The 18,950-nt window shown below is 37.7% G+C and overlaps 1 protein-coding gene across 2 annotated transcripts in view; it reads left to right on the top strand.

Annotated features, from left to right (window-relative positions):
* The first annotated feature begins 43 nt into the window (after positions 1 to 43).
* Positions 44 to 18,950, top strand: part of PCDH17 (protocadherin 17) — a 91,427-nt gene continuing 72,520 nt past the window's right edge. For both annotated transcript variants that reach the window (XM_081129761.1, XM_081129760.1), the window contains exon 1: positions 44 to 3,986. In XM_081129761.1, the coding sequence (XP_080985887.1) occupies positions 1,335 to 3,986 (2,652 nt within the window). In that variant the 5' untranslated portion in view covers positions 44 to 1,334. The remainder of the gene's footprint in view (positions 3,987 to 18,950) is intronic.

The raw sequence follows: 18,950 nt of genomic DNA, 5'->3' as shown, positions 1-18,950 counted from the left end.
AAGAAAAAAATTTAAAGGCAAATACCCGCACTCTCTTCGCTTCAGATAGCCACCACTTTTATTCCTCGCCAAGGCTTTCCTTTCTAGATGAAGAGGGCTGGGAGACAGGGCCACTGGAAGGAGATGCTGAACAGAAAGAAAAGAGAGGCACTTGACGGCCCAGCCTTGTGAATGCAGAGACTGTTTCCCTTCGAGAGAGAGACAGGGAGAGTGTGTGTGCGCGGACGGGGAGGTGGCTCCCCCTTCCTTTTTATTCCGCCTCCCCCACCCCCTTCGAATCTGCACATCCAACCCTGAGTTGCCTGTTGATTTCCCTTCGCCTGAGAAGCAAACTGGAATTAAACTGCAGCGAGAGAAGTCCTTGCTCGCCGCGAGAGAAGGGGATGGTCACGGCGGCTACTGGCTCCGCGCAGAGTGTGTGATTTCCTCCCAAGCGAGGCGGGGAGACGGCGGCACCTCGCCCCCCCTCCCCCCGCCCCCCGATAGACTTACACCGCCAACGCCGATCAGGCTGTGGCTTTCTTGACTTCGGGGGAGAGCCTTTTCGGAGGAAGAGAGGGAGGAGCTTGGCGGAGGGAGGAAACTACAAATCGGGACACTAGTTCTTTGCGCCGCACACCCTCCCCTCCCTTTGGCTGCTCGGAAAGGAGAGAGAGAGAGAAAAAAACACGCTGGGCTGGGAGATGCAGTCCGCCGCCGCCGCCGCCGCCGCCTCAGCCAGAAAAGCAAGATTAGATCTCTAAATGCAGCAGAACACTGCCTGAAAACGGACCGGCCCGACACGCGGACGGCAGGCACCTCGCAGCGCTCCGGGGAAGCTTCAAAATCTATCTGCCTCTCTTCATCGCTCCGCACCCCCGCCGATTTCATCCCTGGAGGCGACCAGAAACTAGTAAGGATTTCACTTTCCCACCCGCCTGGAGACACACCTCCCCGCTCCCTCCCCCACCCACCGTGAAGAGTGTTCCGAGAGGCGACGGGCGGGAGCGGATCTGCGGAGTCCTAGCGGGAGCGAGGAGAGCCCACGGATTCTGGGCTCATTACCATCCCTCCCAGACTCGATTTACATCTCATCGCCGGCGTCGTCGCTCAAGTTTGAGTCGCCTCAAGTTCGGGCGGCAGAGACAAAGCCCCAGGCTTGCCCCAGCCGCAGGGAGCCGCCGCCTGGGTCCGTGCTCCTGCAGATCTGCTGCGCCTCTGCTTCTCGCCCAGTGCGGATGCTGTAGATCAACAGGTTCGGGAACTTGAGCGGAATAAGGAGGGACCGCCCGGTGCCGCAGCCCCGGAGCCAAGGGGAGGAAGGACCCGCAGACTTGAGGCTGGGTCGCGCGCGCATGCTGCGCGGGGGCTCTCGGCCGACGCGCACCCGTCCGCTGTCCCCTACCGTCAGGCTGCTCCTGCCCCCGCCCCACCGGTCTGGGATGTACCTGTCCATCTGTTGCTGTTTTCTGCTATGGGCCCCTGCCCTGACGCTCAAAAACCTCAACTACTCCGTGCCGGAGGAGCAGGGGGCCGGCACGGTGATCGGCAACATCGGCAAGGATGCTCGACTGCAGCCGGGGAGTCCGCCCGCAGAGCGCGGCGGCGGTGGGCGCAGCAAGTCCGGGAGCTACCGGGTTCTGGAGAACTCCGCGCCGCACCTGCTGGACGTGGACGCCGACAGCGGGCTCCTGTACACCAAGCAGCGCATTGACCGTGAGTCCCTGTGCCGCCACAACGCCAAGTGCCAGCTGTCTCTCGAGGTCTTCGCCAACGACAAGGAGATCTGCATGATCAAAGTGGAGATCCAGGACATCAACGACAATGCGCCCTCCTTCCCTTCGGACCAGATTGAGATGGACATCTCAGAGAACGCAGCCCCTGGCACCCGCTTCCCCCTCACCAGCGCCCACGACCCGGACGCGGGCGAGAACGGGCTCCGCACCTATCTCCTCACGCGCGACGACCACGGCCTCTTCGCGCTGGACGTCAAGTCCCGCGGCGACGGCACCAAGTTCCCAGAGCTGGTTATCCAGAAGGCACTGGACCGCGAGCAGCAGAACCACCACACGCTCGTGCTGACCGCCCTGGATGGCGGCGAGCCCCCGCGCTCCGCCACCGTGCAGATCAACGTGAAGGTGATTGACTCCAACGACAACAGCCCGGTCTTCGAGGCGCCCTCCTACCTGGTGGAACTGCCTGAGAACTCCCCGATGGGCACCGTGGTCATTGACCTGAACGCCACGGACGCAGACGAGGGTCCCAACGGCGAAGTGCTCTACTCCTTCAGCAGCTATGTGCCCGACCGCGTGCGGGAGCTGTTCTCCATCGACCCCAAGACCGGCCTTATCCGTGTCAAAGGCAACCTGGACTATGAGGAGAACGGAATGCTGGAGATCGACGTGCAAGCCCGAGACCTGGGTCCCAACCCCATCCCGGCGCACTGCAAGGTCACTGTCAAGCTTATCGACCGCAACGACAACGCGCCGTCCATCGGTTTCGTCTCCGTGCGCCAGGGGGCGCTGAGCGAGGCGGCCCCGCCGGGCACCGTCATCGCCCTGGTGCGGGTCACTGACCGCGACTCCGGCAAGAACGGGCAGCTGCAGTGCCGGGTGCTGGGCGGAGGTGGGCCGGCCGGCGGCGGCGGCCTGGGCGGGGCGGGGGGCCCCGTGCCGTTCAAGCTGGAGGAGAACTACGACAACTTCTACACCGTGGTGACTGACCGCCCGCTGGACCGGGAGACACAGGACGAGTACAACGTGACGATCGTGGCGCGGGACGGGGGCTCCCCTCCCCTCAATTCCACCAAGTCGTTCCCCGTCAAGATCCTGGACGAGAACGACAACCCGCCGCGCTTCACCAAGGGACTCTACGTGCTGCAGGTGCACGAGAACAACATCCCAGGAGAGTACCTGGGCTCGGTGCTCGCCCAGGACCCCGACCTGGGCCAGAACGGCACGGTGTCCTACTCCATCGTGCCCTCGCACATCGGCGACGTGTCCATCTACACATACGTGTCCGTGAACCCCACCAACGGGGCCATCTACGCCCTGCGCTCCTTTAACTACGAGCAGACCAAGGCTTTTGAGTTCAAGGTGCTTGCGAAGGACTCAGGGGCGCCCGCGCACTTGGAGAGCAACGCCACGGTGAGGGTGACCGTGCTGGACGTGAACGACAACGCGCCGGTGATCGTGCTGCCCACGCTGCAGAACGACACGGCCGAGCTGCAGGTGCCGCGCAACGCCGGCCTGGGCTACCTGGTGAGCACCGTGCGCGCGCTGGACAGCGACTTCGGCGAGAGCGGGCGCCTCACCTACGAGATCGTGGACGGCAACGACGACCACCTGTTCGAGATAGACCCGTCCAGCGGCGAGATCCGCACGCTGCACCCCTTCTGGGAGGACGTGACCCCCGTGGTGGAGCTGGTGGTGAAGGTGACGGACCACGGCAAGCCCACCCTGTCGGCGGTGGCCAAGCTCATCATCCGCTCGGTGAGCGGCTCCTTGCCCGAGGGCGTGCCCCGGGTGAACGGCGAGCAGCACCACTGGGACATGTCGCTGCCTCTCATCGTGACTCTGAGCACTATTTCCATCATCCTCCTAGCGGCCATGATCACCATCGCGGTCAAGTGCAAGCGAGAGAACAAGGAGATCCGCACCTACAACTGCCGCATCGCCGAGTACAGCCACCCGCAGCTGGGCGGGGGCAAGGGCAAGAAGAAGAAGATCAACAAAAACGACATCATGCTGGTGCAGAGCGAGGTGGAAGAGAGGAACGCCATGAACGTCATGAACGTGGTGAGCAGCCCCTCCCTGGCCACCTCCCCCATGTACTTCGACTACCAGACCCGCCTGCCCCTCAGCTCGCCCCGGTCCGAGGTGATGTATCTCAAACCGGCCTCCAACAACCTGACTGTTCCTCAGGGGCACGCGGGCTGCCACACCAGCTTCACGGGACAAGGGACTAACGCGAGCGAGACCCCGGCCACTCGGATGTCCATAATTCAGGTAGGAGACCTTTAGCGTAACTGGCACTTCACTTTTGTTGCTGGTTTGGGAGCTGTCCTGAAACCTTTGGCACAGGACGAGCCACACTGCCAACAGCACTGAGAGGGGATTTTCTTATTTTTTAATGAAAATGGTTTACACTTTTGCCACTGAGTGTACAACATTATTGATATATATTCCCTGCCTTGTAAATAGCCTAAAATCTAAAAGATGTAAATGCCTTACTTTTGTTGTGTTTTTAAAGTTTATTTTTATAGGTTTAAAAATGTTAGCGGGGTTCAGTACTCATAGTTTATTTTACTTTATTTTTATTCGATGGTCTACTTTTTTTTTTTTCCCTGTAAAAAAAGGATTTTCAGAGTAGAAAAAAAAGTTGTTTTACTTCATTCACTTTAAAAGTGAATTTAATTCCATTAAAAAATATGATGCCAAATGAAAGAAATGTGTACCCAAATATTAAGGACTTAACTGCTTGAAGTACAACATAGCAATGAGCCAGAATTCCAGAGCCTGAGCCAAACTAGTTTTCACCACCACCTCAAGTCAGTTGTATATTTAAAAAGTGTTTTAAAGGGCAAGAATATGATCCGTTCTTTAGCTGAAACTGCAGCATAATGCATTAAGTTGCTTAAGTATTGGAAATGTGACATATGCCTTTAAGATCTTTCAAAAGTTTGAATAAATGTAGACTCTGGATAATGATGAATGACTATTTATGAAAAGTTTACATTTATTTTGTTCCTGTGGTTTTCCTGATCTGTTTTTTGGTGTCATTGAGGAATTAAGAAAGTTCACAAAAGGGTTACAGACTCATTCTGAGCTGTTGAAAACAGAAGTAAAGTTGAACTAAAGGCAATTGCCAAAAAAAATTCCAGGATGCATTTAGTTTGCATACTGTGTATTTTCTGTATATCCAAGTGATATTTAATATGTATTAGATAGTATCATTTGAAGTTATTGATATAGTAAAACACTGACCCAGCATGGTCATAGAGTCTAACAAGAGCAGGTGATTGTATTTTGTCTAGTCATTGCCTAGTTTCTTTTACCCACTATTGAGTTGTGTCATAGGAAAACTCAATTCTTCCTTATTATGAATGCGTGTTACTACAAATTACTCTGAATGAGCAGCACTTGAAATTCAAAATTGAGTTTAACTGTAAGTGACACTTTGGGAGGAAGATTAGTTTGGGGCAAATGAAAATAATTTGTTCATTATTTTATGCTTTCAAAAGCAAATACCTTTTAATGACACTTGACTAAGTAATGTTTTTATTACGAAAATAGAGTTTTAAATTGTCGTAATCTTATCTCTTCTGAGATAAATGTAGCGAATACTAAAACTTAGCAAAACTTATTTTCTTATAATAGTATAATGTCCTTGTAAAACAGACTCTTGTACTTAATGCCACTGAATATACTTAAGTATAAATTGCAGTAATGTTAAGTTCCACTTTTTAGTGTTTGCTGTATACCAGCAATCATGATTTCTCGAGGTTTATACGAAACTGAACAAGAAACTCCTCCCTTAAAAAAATTGTGGTTTCTATGAAAGTCTTTCTGTGGCTGCAAAAAACTGGCATTTACGATAATCTTTTTGAAGGGAGATGTTAAAATACAAATTTATAGATCTTTTACAGTCATTTTGCAAATACACATATGTATCCACCTTCCTTATATTTTTACCATTGACATTACAATGATATCACAGAGGGTTAATGCTTGATCTTCTCCTTCAAGCTCTATCAGTTGAATTTTTATTTAGGGTCTGTGTAAAGCTGAAGTTGGTGCAGTCGAATTCTCAGCAAACCTGATTCCTTGTTCTATTAGTGAGGAAGAATCTTGGGTGGAATTTTTCAGAAGGTTTTGAGGGTTGGGGTGCCCATATTATATTTACATCATAGTGTTCTTGAAGCTGGTCATTGCTTGATGGATGGGTGGATGATGGTGATGATGTTGATGACGATGATGATGATTCCTCTCATTATAGCAGTAAAACTTGAGGTAAAGCAAATAACACACACACAAACACACAAACACACAGGAAGAGAGGGAGAGAGATAAACAGAAAACAAAAGGACAAATTTCCTTGCCATTCCTTTTCTTCTAGAATCTTAATCTATACCATAAAGACACAGAAAAAAATGTTTTAAGTTCTTGAAATTTTTTTCCAGAGTGGCTCAGTTTCCCATATTGCTCGTACCCTGGAAACATCCTCAATATAAATTGTTAAAACAGGCTCTTTTTTTTTCTTTCTTTCTTTTCTATTGAGTTTTTGCAATCCTATAAGGGATGCTTTGAAAATCCCTACTAAGTTAATTTCCTTTTAAATGTATCAGGTTTTACTCAAAACCTATTATGGAGAAGAGAGTAAATTGACTACAGTGACCTTTCTTTTTTATTTCTTTTTTAAACTAGTGTGCTACAAATACTCTGGGCTGAAGGGATATGTTTAAAGTGTTCAGGTATCTCATAATCTTCTTTCAAGTACATTTATTAGTGGGTGTATTTAACACAGCTTGCTGAGGAAGCACACTATTAATCTCCTGTATTTCTGAAGGAAGAATTTTAATCCATCAGAGTGCATTAACATTCACTTGGATTAGCAGCTACTAGATCTGGCCTATCTTATTTTCCAGCATTTTTTGCACTGTTTAGAAGGTGTACAGTGTATTTCTATTGATGGAATGGAGTTTCATAATTGTTTGAGATACACTGGTAGAGAGTGGTGACTTAGAATTTAGAAACTTTAGGATTTATAAGACTCATGTTACAGCTCAAATTAAGATTTAAGTATCAAAAGATTTTGTGTCAGTCACAGGGCCTAAAATTTTAAGGTTAAGATGTGTAAGTTCTTGGGCATAAGGTTATCTTTATTGCATATGGATGCAGAACAATTATGTAGGCTAATGTAGAAAGAGGGCTTTGTGAGAAGAGATTTTATCTCAGGATTTTAAGAGATTTTATTTCAAATATCTCAGCTGAAGTAAAGTCTGTCTATGAAATGTTTAAACAATAGACTAGTGATTAAAATATCCTCAGTCGTGTGACTCATAATAAAAGATTGTTGTAATAAAATATTTTATTTATTTTAAAGCTATACAATTTATTTGGAAAAACAGGAGTACAGCTTTTGTGGTGGGTAAGGCAACTAGGAGCAATTTCCATATGAATTATTTCATATGTTAATATGAGAATCTAAAATCAAGTAGAGATCATCACTAATTGTCACAAGGAACTGCTTATTGTGGCATATCAAGAATTATTTAAGTCTCAGAGAAACTTCTCAACAGGTGTTTTCAAAGAAGGCTTTGCTGAAAAGAGGGGGAAGACTGGGAACTTCTTACTAGTGGGAGTATTTCCAGTTTTGTTTGAACATCTGTGTTTTCAGATTTTTTGGTAGCATTACTACAAGTCATTTTAATATGCTTTCAGAGAAGAAAATGTATTAAGCCAGAAGAAAAGTATCTACTAAAATAAATTTTTAAAAGAAATACATTCTTACACAGTTTTCTGCAGTTCAATTTGAAAGATTAACATTAGGGTTGATTTTAGATTTTTTATGTTAGAAGAGAAAATCCTTTTGCTATACATGCATGGTATTTTTAATAAAAGGGAATTGAACACATGGTAAATCTATAAAAATGAAATTGAGATATAGAGGAATAAAGTATTATAGCATAGACAATAAACTTGGTGTTTTAGAGTGAAAAGGTGAGAGGAAAATTGTATCTTTACTGGGAACGTTATTCATTGTATGCCTTTATTCCCACTTTTCTAATCTCTAAGAGATTCTTGACAATAGGAACTCAGAGGAGTTCCCTAGATTATGATCTTCAAAACTTTACACTCCAGTATGTTACCGATTTCAGTAACAAACGCAAAGTGTGTGAACATATTTTTCTTCGTTTATAATTTTGAAAATATTTTCCTGCAACATTATTCTAATTCGGCACAGTTTGATTAGTTACATGCAATCATTTCCATAAACTTCCTATACATCTCTATTTTTAGGGTTTATGGTTGGCTGACTAAAAAGGGAATATTTTTTCTTACTACTAGCCTCCAGGAGTGTCTTTTTAAAAAAAAAAATTAAAAGATAGGATTAATTCCTACTTTAACTTGATTACATAATCATAAAACTTTTTTTCTGTTTTATTGTATATTAAAATTAGTACAAATAAAGTACAAGTACACTTAATTAAAAACATAATCAGCCATTAAGGTGGTTTGACATTCTTTACAGAATAATTTAAAATGCAAATTATTATCATTCTTAATATAGTGTTACTTTTACACTTAGTTTTGTGTATGCCCATAAAAATCTGAGCTCCAATGTAAATCTGTGTGCATCTCTCAATATTACAATAAACAAAAACACAAAAAGTGTAACTTTTTAATTACATGAACTAGAAATCTGAGAACCTTATTTTTAATATTAGTTGATATAATTACTCATAAGGTAATAACATCTTCATCCATTAGTTTTTAGTTTTCAATAAAATTTTCAAAATACCAGCTAGGCAATACTTGTTCTTACACTGAGTTGATGATAATCCATCAGTCTGTTATAAATGTAAAAGTAATATATATTTTTATTTTACTTGGGCTCTATGAGTGAATCCTATAATTTTACTTGCATTTTATAAATGAGTTTTATTGTATATAAGTCTACATGTTGAATTTCGGAGTTTTATTCTTGGTATCTTCACGTTACTAAGGCTGTGTGCAATCATGAAAAATACCAGGTTATCGGAAAGTATGCCCTACAGTTCCTCTTTGAACTTCTTGAACACAGTCAAGAAAAAAAAATTATATATTCTAAGCATTCTCTGTTACCCATGACTATACTGATCAAACCACACTCTAAAAAACTCAATGTCATATTTTCCAGAAACTTTTCTCTCTTATGTTATAATATACATTATTCCTTTTTTTTTTTTACAATGCATAGACGCAGGTTTATATATGAGGTTAAAATAAATTAATTATTCTTAAAATAATTCTGAATATCATCTCTATTAAGTGACTAAGAAATATACATATTTTAAAAGAAAAATTCTTTAAAATCTCCAGATAAGTATTAAATACTATTTAAAAATATAATATTTATAGTTTATCATAATTCACTACCATTGCCAGGCTTCAAAATTTTTACTGTTAGTGCTGCTTATGTAATATTACACAATAGAAATATATCTATAAAATCAAGGTATAAATTAAGAAAATATTTTGCATTTTTAAGATTAATAAAGTTTAACATGCATTTACCACAGTGAAGGTTGGCTCTGCCTATAATTATGGAAATGTGAACAACAAAAATTCTTGGCAAAATTAAAGTGTGTATATCCATGTACATATGGCTTTACATTTTCAGTATAATGTATGTAAATACATAAGCACAGATATTAGCCCATTTTTATACTTTATTAGTTCAAAGTCACTTCTTTTTTTAAGGATGAGCTCAAATCTTTATTTTTCTTTGAAAATATGTTAAAACTTGTTGATTTTACTCCTTTAAATCTTCAAACAGCTTGAAGTTCCTTAGCGTAGAGCCAGTCATTCTAGAGAAGAGATAGAAGTTAAGGAACAATTGGTCCTCAGTGGACCTTATGCAGATTAAGAGAAAAAAAATCTCATGCTAGTTTCTGATTCTCCTGGAGGATGGTAGGATGGTTGGAGTGGCTGTGAGAAGATATGCTGTGAGTTTGATGATGAAACAGTAGGAGGAAGATGAAACCACTGGAACTGGGCTCATGCCAGTTAGGAAGCAAAACTTAACTCCCTTATGTTGAGTAGTCTTGCAATACACTCAATACTGGGTAAATTCTTACAAATGCACCCGCTAATTATGACATTATTCATTGCTCCAGAATGTATTCCCTTCAGTGATACTTCTGTTTAATAAATCCCACAGGGCATTATCTTAAAGTTGTATTTTAGTCAAGCCATTAGGGAAGGATTTTTTTTTTTTTTTTTGGTATTGAATTCCTTCAACCAGTGACTGTATCTGTATATTTGTTAGAGAATACCATAAAGTTCATTTTGCCTATCAATTTGAAGATAGTGTGACTTCTGTCACCTACCTACAAAATACTTTTAAAGTTCATCAGACCTTCACTAATCTATTGTCAACCTATTTTAGTAAAGAAGACGTTGACAAGCATTTCTTTTAATGGCCACACAGTATTTTACAGTTAGTCATAGCTTTCTCCACTAGCTTTGACAGTGATATATTGCTATCCTTTGGACTCCTGAAATAAATTATCTATAATAAAGAAGTCCTTAATGACATCAACATTTCCTGCTGTGAATAAGCAGAAACGTGCTAGTGCCTCCTTGCCACTGCGGAAGTTTAAGTTCAATATTTGTAAGGTAAAGCAAAAAACCCCCACAAAACAACCAACAACAACAAAATAGAGATGCAGATTGTGGCTGTGTGGGTAGCATCTTTCACTTGTATGCATCAGGTTCTTCCAGGGATAGACTGTAAAATTGGTTTCAGACAGTGTTTGAAAGGATCTATTGACACACAAGTGACATACTTCTATTTGTCTATTCTGGTCCTGGTGACATTCTGATTACTGGTATTCGTAGGCCTTGCCCTGGATCTATTCCAGGCAGTTTTATTGTAGTGAAATGGCTCTTACAGTTCATTGAACATCTAGCATAACTGTGCTGAATATGATTGGCACGTTTGCATATATTTATTCAAAAAATAAGGCAGTTAAACAGCATAATTATGGGAAAACGAATCATAACAATAAAAGACAATTTAAGTTAACAAGCTTTGTGATCAAAGGGTAAATACAGGTTGGATAAATGAGACTTTAGATGTAACTAATCTACATAAATAGACTTTGGTCTGATTAGAGAAATGGAATATATTAAAATAATTTAATAGTATTAGAAATGCATTTTACATCAGTCATTTTGAGATATTTAAAGACCTGTGTTATTTTCTTTATGTTTCTATTTAATAATATAGTCCTGAATCCTATCTACTTGGGATGAAAAATGAGCAAGGTAAAGATAATGTAATCTTGTAAGCTTCTATTTGGTTCTGAAATATACCCTATCTGAGCAATATTTATTATTTTTTAAACTTGTAATGTTTTTGAATGATTTTTAATTGGTGGAACGCATTAAAGGGACTATTTAAAGGACAATTTCTTGTTCACTCTCTTTATCAACTAAAAGCAGCCTTTGTGGAATTTGAAAGTAAGAGCATTAAAACTCTATTTCAAGTTTCAAAGCTATATAGTCATAATTGTTTTGTAGATATATACTACTTTTAAGAGACACATGGTAAATGTTTTTAAATTATATTGCTACATAATATAGATAATGACTTCATGTGTAGAAATGTTCTAATACTATTTTAATAATATATATGTGTATATATATGTGTACATATATGTGTGTACACACACATATATATTTCCTTAATCCTCACCTGAAGATATGTTTATTCATTTTTAGAGAGAAAGGAAGGGGGAGAGAGAGAAAGAAGCATCAATGTGAGAGAGAAACATCCATCAGCTGCCTCCTGTATGTGCCCCCACCAGGGATCCAATCCACAAATTAGGTATGTGCCCTGACCAGAATAGAGCCTGCAGACTTTTGGTTTAAGGGACTGAGCCATTCAGCCAGGGCACATATATATAGTTTTAAATAACAGATTTAATTTACAATGTAACTAAATAATTTCTTTCCAACAACTTGCTGCTTTAGATATATTTTCTTAAACTTCTTTTAGTGATAAATTTTTAAAAATGTAATTTAAGCATAAGTCATTAAATAATCATTGCTAACTAATGACGTATTATACTTTTACCTAGAATTTTCATCCCTCCAATTCAATAAAACTCAAATGTAAATATACGTATATATCCTAAATTCCAAAAGCTTACTTTTATAAAGCAGAAATGCGACAGGAATTTTATTGTAGGCAGAAGTGGCCGGGGATCCAAGTATCTTCCTTACTTTTATAACCCAGTTTTAGAATATCAGTGGCTTAGATAAATTTTTAAATTTTTGTTTATTTGCACTATGAACACATGCATCAGTTTTGAAATCTAAAACTATAGATATAATATTGTTTTTCAAGGCACAGACCACAGTATAAATACCTTTGCTGAAAGCTGTTCATTTTATTTTCCACACAGCATAATTTATCAGAGTATACTGAAATTATGTTATGATTGAATATTCGATATATTTCTTTTTGATATTTCACCATAGCAATTGCTTATGCCAAACAGATATTTATAAAAAAAAATTCATCTATGATTACTATAAAGGATTATTTAAGTACAGTGTAAAGTGGCTGCTATATGCTTTTACTGATGTCCCCATTTTAGTAGATGAGATGACAGTAAGAAATTAGAATGTTTGAGAAATAATATGCTTAAAATATTAGCAAAATTTACTGAAAAAAAAAGTCATTTAATATATTTGGGAAAAAGGAATTAACTTCAAAAGGAATTATTTTCAAGCTCAAAACTGACAATTGCTTAAATATTGGTGAATTCTAATCAATGTCTTCTTGAGGCACAAAATTATTGCTTTCTATTTTGCTTTTTCAATTTTACATCTATTTTAAAACAGTTTATTCCAAATCAACTTATTGCATTAAGAATGTGAATAAGAGGAGTTGTAAGTCATGCAAAATAAAAGAGAATCAATGATCTATCTTTATTATCATTATCATTAAGATAGAATTAAAGATTACATAAATCTTGCCTTCACATCAAGGCAAAACACTTGATTGCTTTATTATTATTATTTTCATCTTTGTATCACTTTGTGTTACATTAACAAATTGTTTCTTTTTCTTTTTGTTTTAAACCAATGCCTAATCTCTTATTATAATCTTGGTTTATTAAATCAGAATTTCCTGATTTAAAAAAAATATTGGTGATACACATTGACTCTTACTTGGCATGGTTTGTAATTTTATTATTATTATTATTATTATTTAAAAAATATCTTTATTGATCTCAGAAAGAGGAAAGGAGAGGGAGAGAGATAGATAGAAACATCAATGATGAGAGAGTCATTGAGCAGCTGCAGCCCACAACCTGGGGATGTGCCCTGACCAGGAATCGAACCCCAGTCTCCTGGATCCTAGGCCGACGCTCAACCGCTGAGCCACGCCTGGCTGGGCATGGTTTGTAATTTTAAAAAAACAGTTAAAATATGCTGTTGTTAATGAATGAGCCTAATTGTAATCAGATAGAGCATTATTGAGACCATATATATATATATATAGCAAACATTTTAATACAACCCACAGATGGAAAAAACAAAGTCTATAACCTTGCAGGTTTAGTATTGGCAGATGCACAGATAGTAGTAATTATTAGCTAAACTTCCAGATCTTGACCTTCTAGGAAAGCTACTATTTATCCTTAGATGAAACTAAGGCAGAAAATAAGGGAAGTATCCTATTAAAGAAATCACACTCACAGGGATTTGTAAGGGTTATTGGCAAAAGCCTATTCTACAGTGTGGCCCTAATACAAGATGTGCCTATACCAACTAATGAAGCAATATGCCTAACTGGAGATAAACTAAAAGACAAGGAATACATTTAAGGAAACTTTTTTTATTTTATTTGAGCAATAGACGTTCCATGATTTTTTTCATAATCAAGACAATTACATAGTAATTTAGGTTAGAATGCATGCCCAATTCCCCATCTCAAAACCCAATTTGTCACTACCTGTGGCTATTTCTATTAAAAAAAGAGAAAGAAACATAATTACTATGAGTCTCAGCAGTCTTAGAGTAAATTTTTGCAATTACAATACCTCCCTTGGGCAGATGTGTGAAAATGGCAGATTAATTCCTGCTAGGATCTTCTGTTCCTCATGCATTTTTGGATTTGGTGTTGCCTGCTTATTAGAGTGGCTCTGTTTGCTGTGGTTAAAGGTTATGTCAGTGTTTCTATAGTAAATCTCTAGAAATAAAGATACACATGTCAGCTATTAAAATTTGCCTTAGGCGAAAAGTTGACACATAAAGTCTTAGTAAAGGATTAGATAATATTTTCCATTATGTTCCTCTATTGCCTGGTTAAGTTTGAAGTAAATGGTAGTAAGACCAATTGGCAGTGTTGAGAAAGAAAGACTTAGACTGAGAGGTAAAAAGAAAAGCATAGTTCTTTGAAGTGTAAAGTGATATCTAATCAGCAGAAATCAATGAAACTATTTCCATTCTATGCTTGATTCTAAAGCTACTTAATGCATAAGAATTTTAAAGAGCCCTAATAAACATATTAAGACTGGATAACAGTTGATTTAACACACCACCAATTTCCATTTATTCCTTCTTTGGGTTGTGGCATATAACCTCTATTCTTAATAAAGACATAATTGATCTACACAAAAATAATGCATGTAATTCAGCTTGAACACTTTTAAACCTCTGAATCAGTGTTGTAACTATTGGCAAAGTTAATGTGTCACCAAACATTTTAGATAGCAGGACACTTGAGGACAGGGGCCACATTCATCCTGTTTATCTCTGTATTTGAAAGAACCTAGCATGGTTTCCTATACGTAGTAGACACTTAAAAATCCTTTATAATTTCCTGTGACCACTGATCAAATACTAGCCAGAGCTTAAAATTCAAACCCAGAAATTATTAAGGCCAACGTCTGAGATATTATTTACATAAAAATGGTAAACTAATTACATATTGCTAAACAATTGATTTGAAGGTGACATATTTTGATTATTATTTATAGTTACTTTTTAAATAACTACAATGAGAATTCTTATAGAATTCTATTGGTTGTATTACAAGTTCATGAAGGAAACTTCATCAAGGTTCATAATTATGAGCATAAGCTTTCACAGAATTTGTTATATACACACAGATATATATATAACATATAAATAAGATATATATATCTGTGTGTATACATATATATATATATATATATATATATACACACACACACACACATAGATGTATATGGGGTATATCAAGAGAAAATAGTACTGGTAAAGGGCATCTTTTTTATCTTTTGCTCTGTTCCTTGGAATGGTTAATAAAGTACTGAAACTGCAATTCAGATGCTCTGTTTGTTAAGCCTTTAAGGAACACATAGTTCTAGTAAATTATTAAGCCGTTAATGTCATCCTTTTTATATATTTAAGTTTAAGATCCTTATTCTTATGAAGACTTTCCATAAATAAGTGCTTATTTTCTATACAATTTTTAATGAAATGGAATTATATATAAACCATTAATTGTTATTTTGGGATTACACTTCTTTGTATTTGTTGACATGTGATTTTATGGTATATTCACTTTGGTACCAAGTGATTATCAGATTTGCCATCTGATAATGGGAAAGTAAAATTATCATGGATAATTATCACATGTATGTAATAATAATATCCCAACATACAAAAGTCTTCTCAAAATTTCAGCATCCATCTTGTGTAGGTGGTCTGAAATTGTCAGGCACATATTGAGGAAACATCAGCTAAGCACTCATATAAGCAATATATTGCCCATTTTAGTATTGTTATTTAAAACACATCTATGACCTGCAGGTTGTTCAATCCATAATCACTAATACAGTTAATAAAAATGAAATAATTTTAAAAGCTTTAATTAAAATAATTTACTACTATTTTAGTACTTAACTATTATATATCTGAATTAAAATTTTAATTGCAAAATCTATATCAAACAATATGGGGGGGTGCTGATAGAATAAAGGTTTCAAGCAGAATGAGGTTTCAAACTGTATAAAGTTTAGTTATTCCCACTTGCCAGAGTATCTGAGATACAAAATTAAGGAAAATATAATACAAAAGAGCATAGAAACGTAAACTTAAGAAGTTTATGGTTTATTGTTAATTAACATTAAAAAATAAGTGAGTTTCTAGAACATTAAAATAAATATCTTATGTGATTAGCCAATAAATAATAAGTTCTCATTTATATCCACAATTATCTAAACATTATAGTTCAAGTCCACCTGTAAACTCACCCTGGAATATTTGTCATTTTGGGAAAGAAGGCAGATTAGCCATGGGTGCTGCTCTCTCTAGGTGGATTGCCAGATGAGGACTTGGTTTCATGTCACTGCAAAAGGCCTGCATACTGGGAGCAGATATTCCCTCAGACAGCCTCTAATACTCCATAATTTGTCTGAATTTTACTCATTTCTCTGAATATGCTTTTTCTTGAACTATCATACATGCTTTCTTTTAAAGCAGTGATTTTCGACTTTTTTCATCTCATGGCACACATAAAGTAATTACTAAAATTCTGCAGCACACCAAAAAAATATATATTTTTGCCAATCTGACAAAAAATAGGTATAATTTTGATTGCTAAAAAAATAATAGCAATTATGTACCCTTTTTCTGCAAGGTGACTTTTTAAAAAAATCAGGTGCTTATACTTGAATTAACCAATCAGATGCAACTCTATTACGCGACATGATCAATAACATGCAACTCTATTATATGACCTATATATTTATTGTTCAAGATAGGGCATTTGCACCCAACAGCTATTGTTGTGTTGGCTGTTGTCATTGTTTTATCTGACAATCTAAGGTAGAAGAGGTCAGTGCACTGATTAAATAGTCAGGTATTTCATGTTTTAAAATTTCTTGTGGCAAATAGGTCGAAAATCCAAGTTTTAAATACAGTTTAGAAATCTATTGAAATATGACTTTCAAACAATGTTGCTAAAAATGTTAATGTTTTGCAAATATACCAGTTTTTTATGCATGTACGTTAGTCTTCACAGAAAACCATATAACCTAAACATGTATCATTGTTTAAAAACTTCAAAAAGTTGTTTAAATATTTGAAATACATCACAAACCACATACTTTGAATGAAGCAAAAAAAAAAACAAAAACAGGAATTATTCATCTTATACTGACTTGTTCTAATTCTTCTTATTCTTGCTACCTAATCTCCTCTGTGATATCTATTCAGAAAATATATTTTTTACAGGGATACCTTAAGAACCTTGTATATTTACATATAATGTAAATATTAAAAAATATTAGATATATATGTTGATGAGACCATGGCGGTGTTTACCACCAGGTTAATATTTAACTATATGCACATTTGAACCTGATAGTCATATATTGATATTACACAGTGGAGCTATTTAGGATTGAATTAGATTTGAGACGGGTTGGATTGAATAGTATTATGTTTACCATTATTTAAATGCATTTAATAGACAAGAAATATTTTTGTTTATTAGTTAAAATAAAAACTTCTTGGATTTCCTTTAATCTAAACTTCAGTATATATTTTAATAGGTAAAAATGTTTATTTTCTTTTATATAAAAGCATTAAAATAAACCTCTCTATATTATGCCCTCTTTTTATATTTTGGGCAAGATTGTGCTCTATTGAGATATAGTAGAGGTAAAATCTCCCATCTGCCACTCCTGAAAATAGACTTTAATTTTTTTACTCTTGATATACCTTCTTTACATGTTTATGCCTATGCGGGTCAGAGAAATAAACCAACATATCAGTTCATAACATAAGAAAAAGAAATTTATAAACTTAGCTAATGAATTCCTTAAAATTATTTTCATTTGAAATTTCCCATTGAGCCTCCATGAACTTGAGCTTTATTTTTCTCATTAGTTTACCAGAGAAATCAAATCTCCAAGGCCACATGTGTTATTTAATGATATTATAGTTTGGGTTTTGTTTGGTGGAAATGTGTGATGGTGATGGAAAGGCCCTGGGGGTGGGAGAAGGAAAGTAGCTCTGATTGAATATCCCCAGGTAACATGATATAAATAATTGGGAAATGGAGATATCATTTCTGTTGGTTAACTGTAATAAACCTGTTATCTTGTTAGAGCATTAAGGTAGAATCAACATGTTGGGAAACAGATAAAAGGAGAAGTGAAAGCATTTAAAATTCAATCATTGGATTTCATTGCACCCATCTGCTCCCTGGAAATATAATTGGAAATTTGATTCATTGACCTTTAGCAGCCATTTTGGACCATAGTTTCAAAAATCTATGTTTTTAAGTTGAACATTTGAAGTTAATCTGATAAGAGTCATATTTAGTACACTTTCAACCCAATTACCATTTAAACGAAATTTGAAAAAATAAAATCAGGCTCAATGAACTGGTGCATATTTGACAAAGAGTCAGCGTAGTTATTTAATCCTAGATCTGGTTAAAGTAACTAATGTTCAACTTCATTAAGGTTTCGATTAACTACAAGGGCTGCTGAACTTTTTCTTGCTATTTGATGCAGAAACTCTTGCTTCTTATTAATTATTCTCTGGGTTCATATTATGCCACATTTATACTTACAGCATCTAATTACACTAAAATTACATTCCATGACATAAGAAAAAAGCAATATATGATATTTCAGGTGGTTATCCTGAGTTTCAAAAATTTTTACACCTTTAGTATAATACCACAGAATCTTCCTAAAATATTTCTTATATCTTTACCAAGAAAGGTGATGTATGATAAAATTATACACCTAAGAAGTACATTATGTAAATTGACATGATTTCTTGTCAGCATTTGTGTATTGCTCTGTTCACTGAAGTTCATGTAACTTGGAAATGAGTCATGATTAGACAGGTGTTTCTTCAGCCTATGAGATCAAATTTCTGAAATATTTATGTAATGTCGAGCCAGATGTACACAGCTTAACCTTACAATCCTATTTCACAGCTTTTCCAGATACTTGGAAACTTGCTAAGTATGAAGCTGATAATTTTGGCAGCATATCTTCATTAATAGGATTCAGAGCTTCCTTATTTACAAGCCAGTGCTGTTAATCTAACCTAGTATATTAATTCAACAGAGGAACTGAAAAGTAGAATCCATCTAAGGCCTAAATGACAAGAAATTTTTTTCTAAAGCTTTTTAATGTATTTTTATTGACTTTATAAAATATCAAAAACACATACCACAGG

This window comes from Miniopterus schreibersii, assembly GCF_964146895.1.
Source record: "Miniopterus schreibersii genome assembly, chromosome: 2".
Lineage (NCBI taxonomy): Eukaryota > Metazoa > Chordata > Mammalia > Chiroptera > Miniopteridae > Miniopterus > Miniopterus schreibersii.
This window is presented reverse-complemented; position numbering and strand designations above follow the sequence as displayed.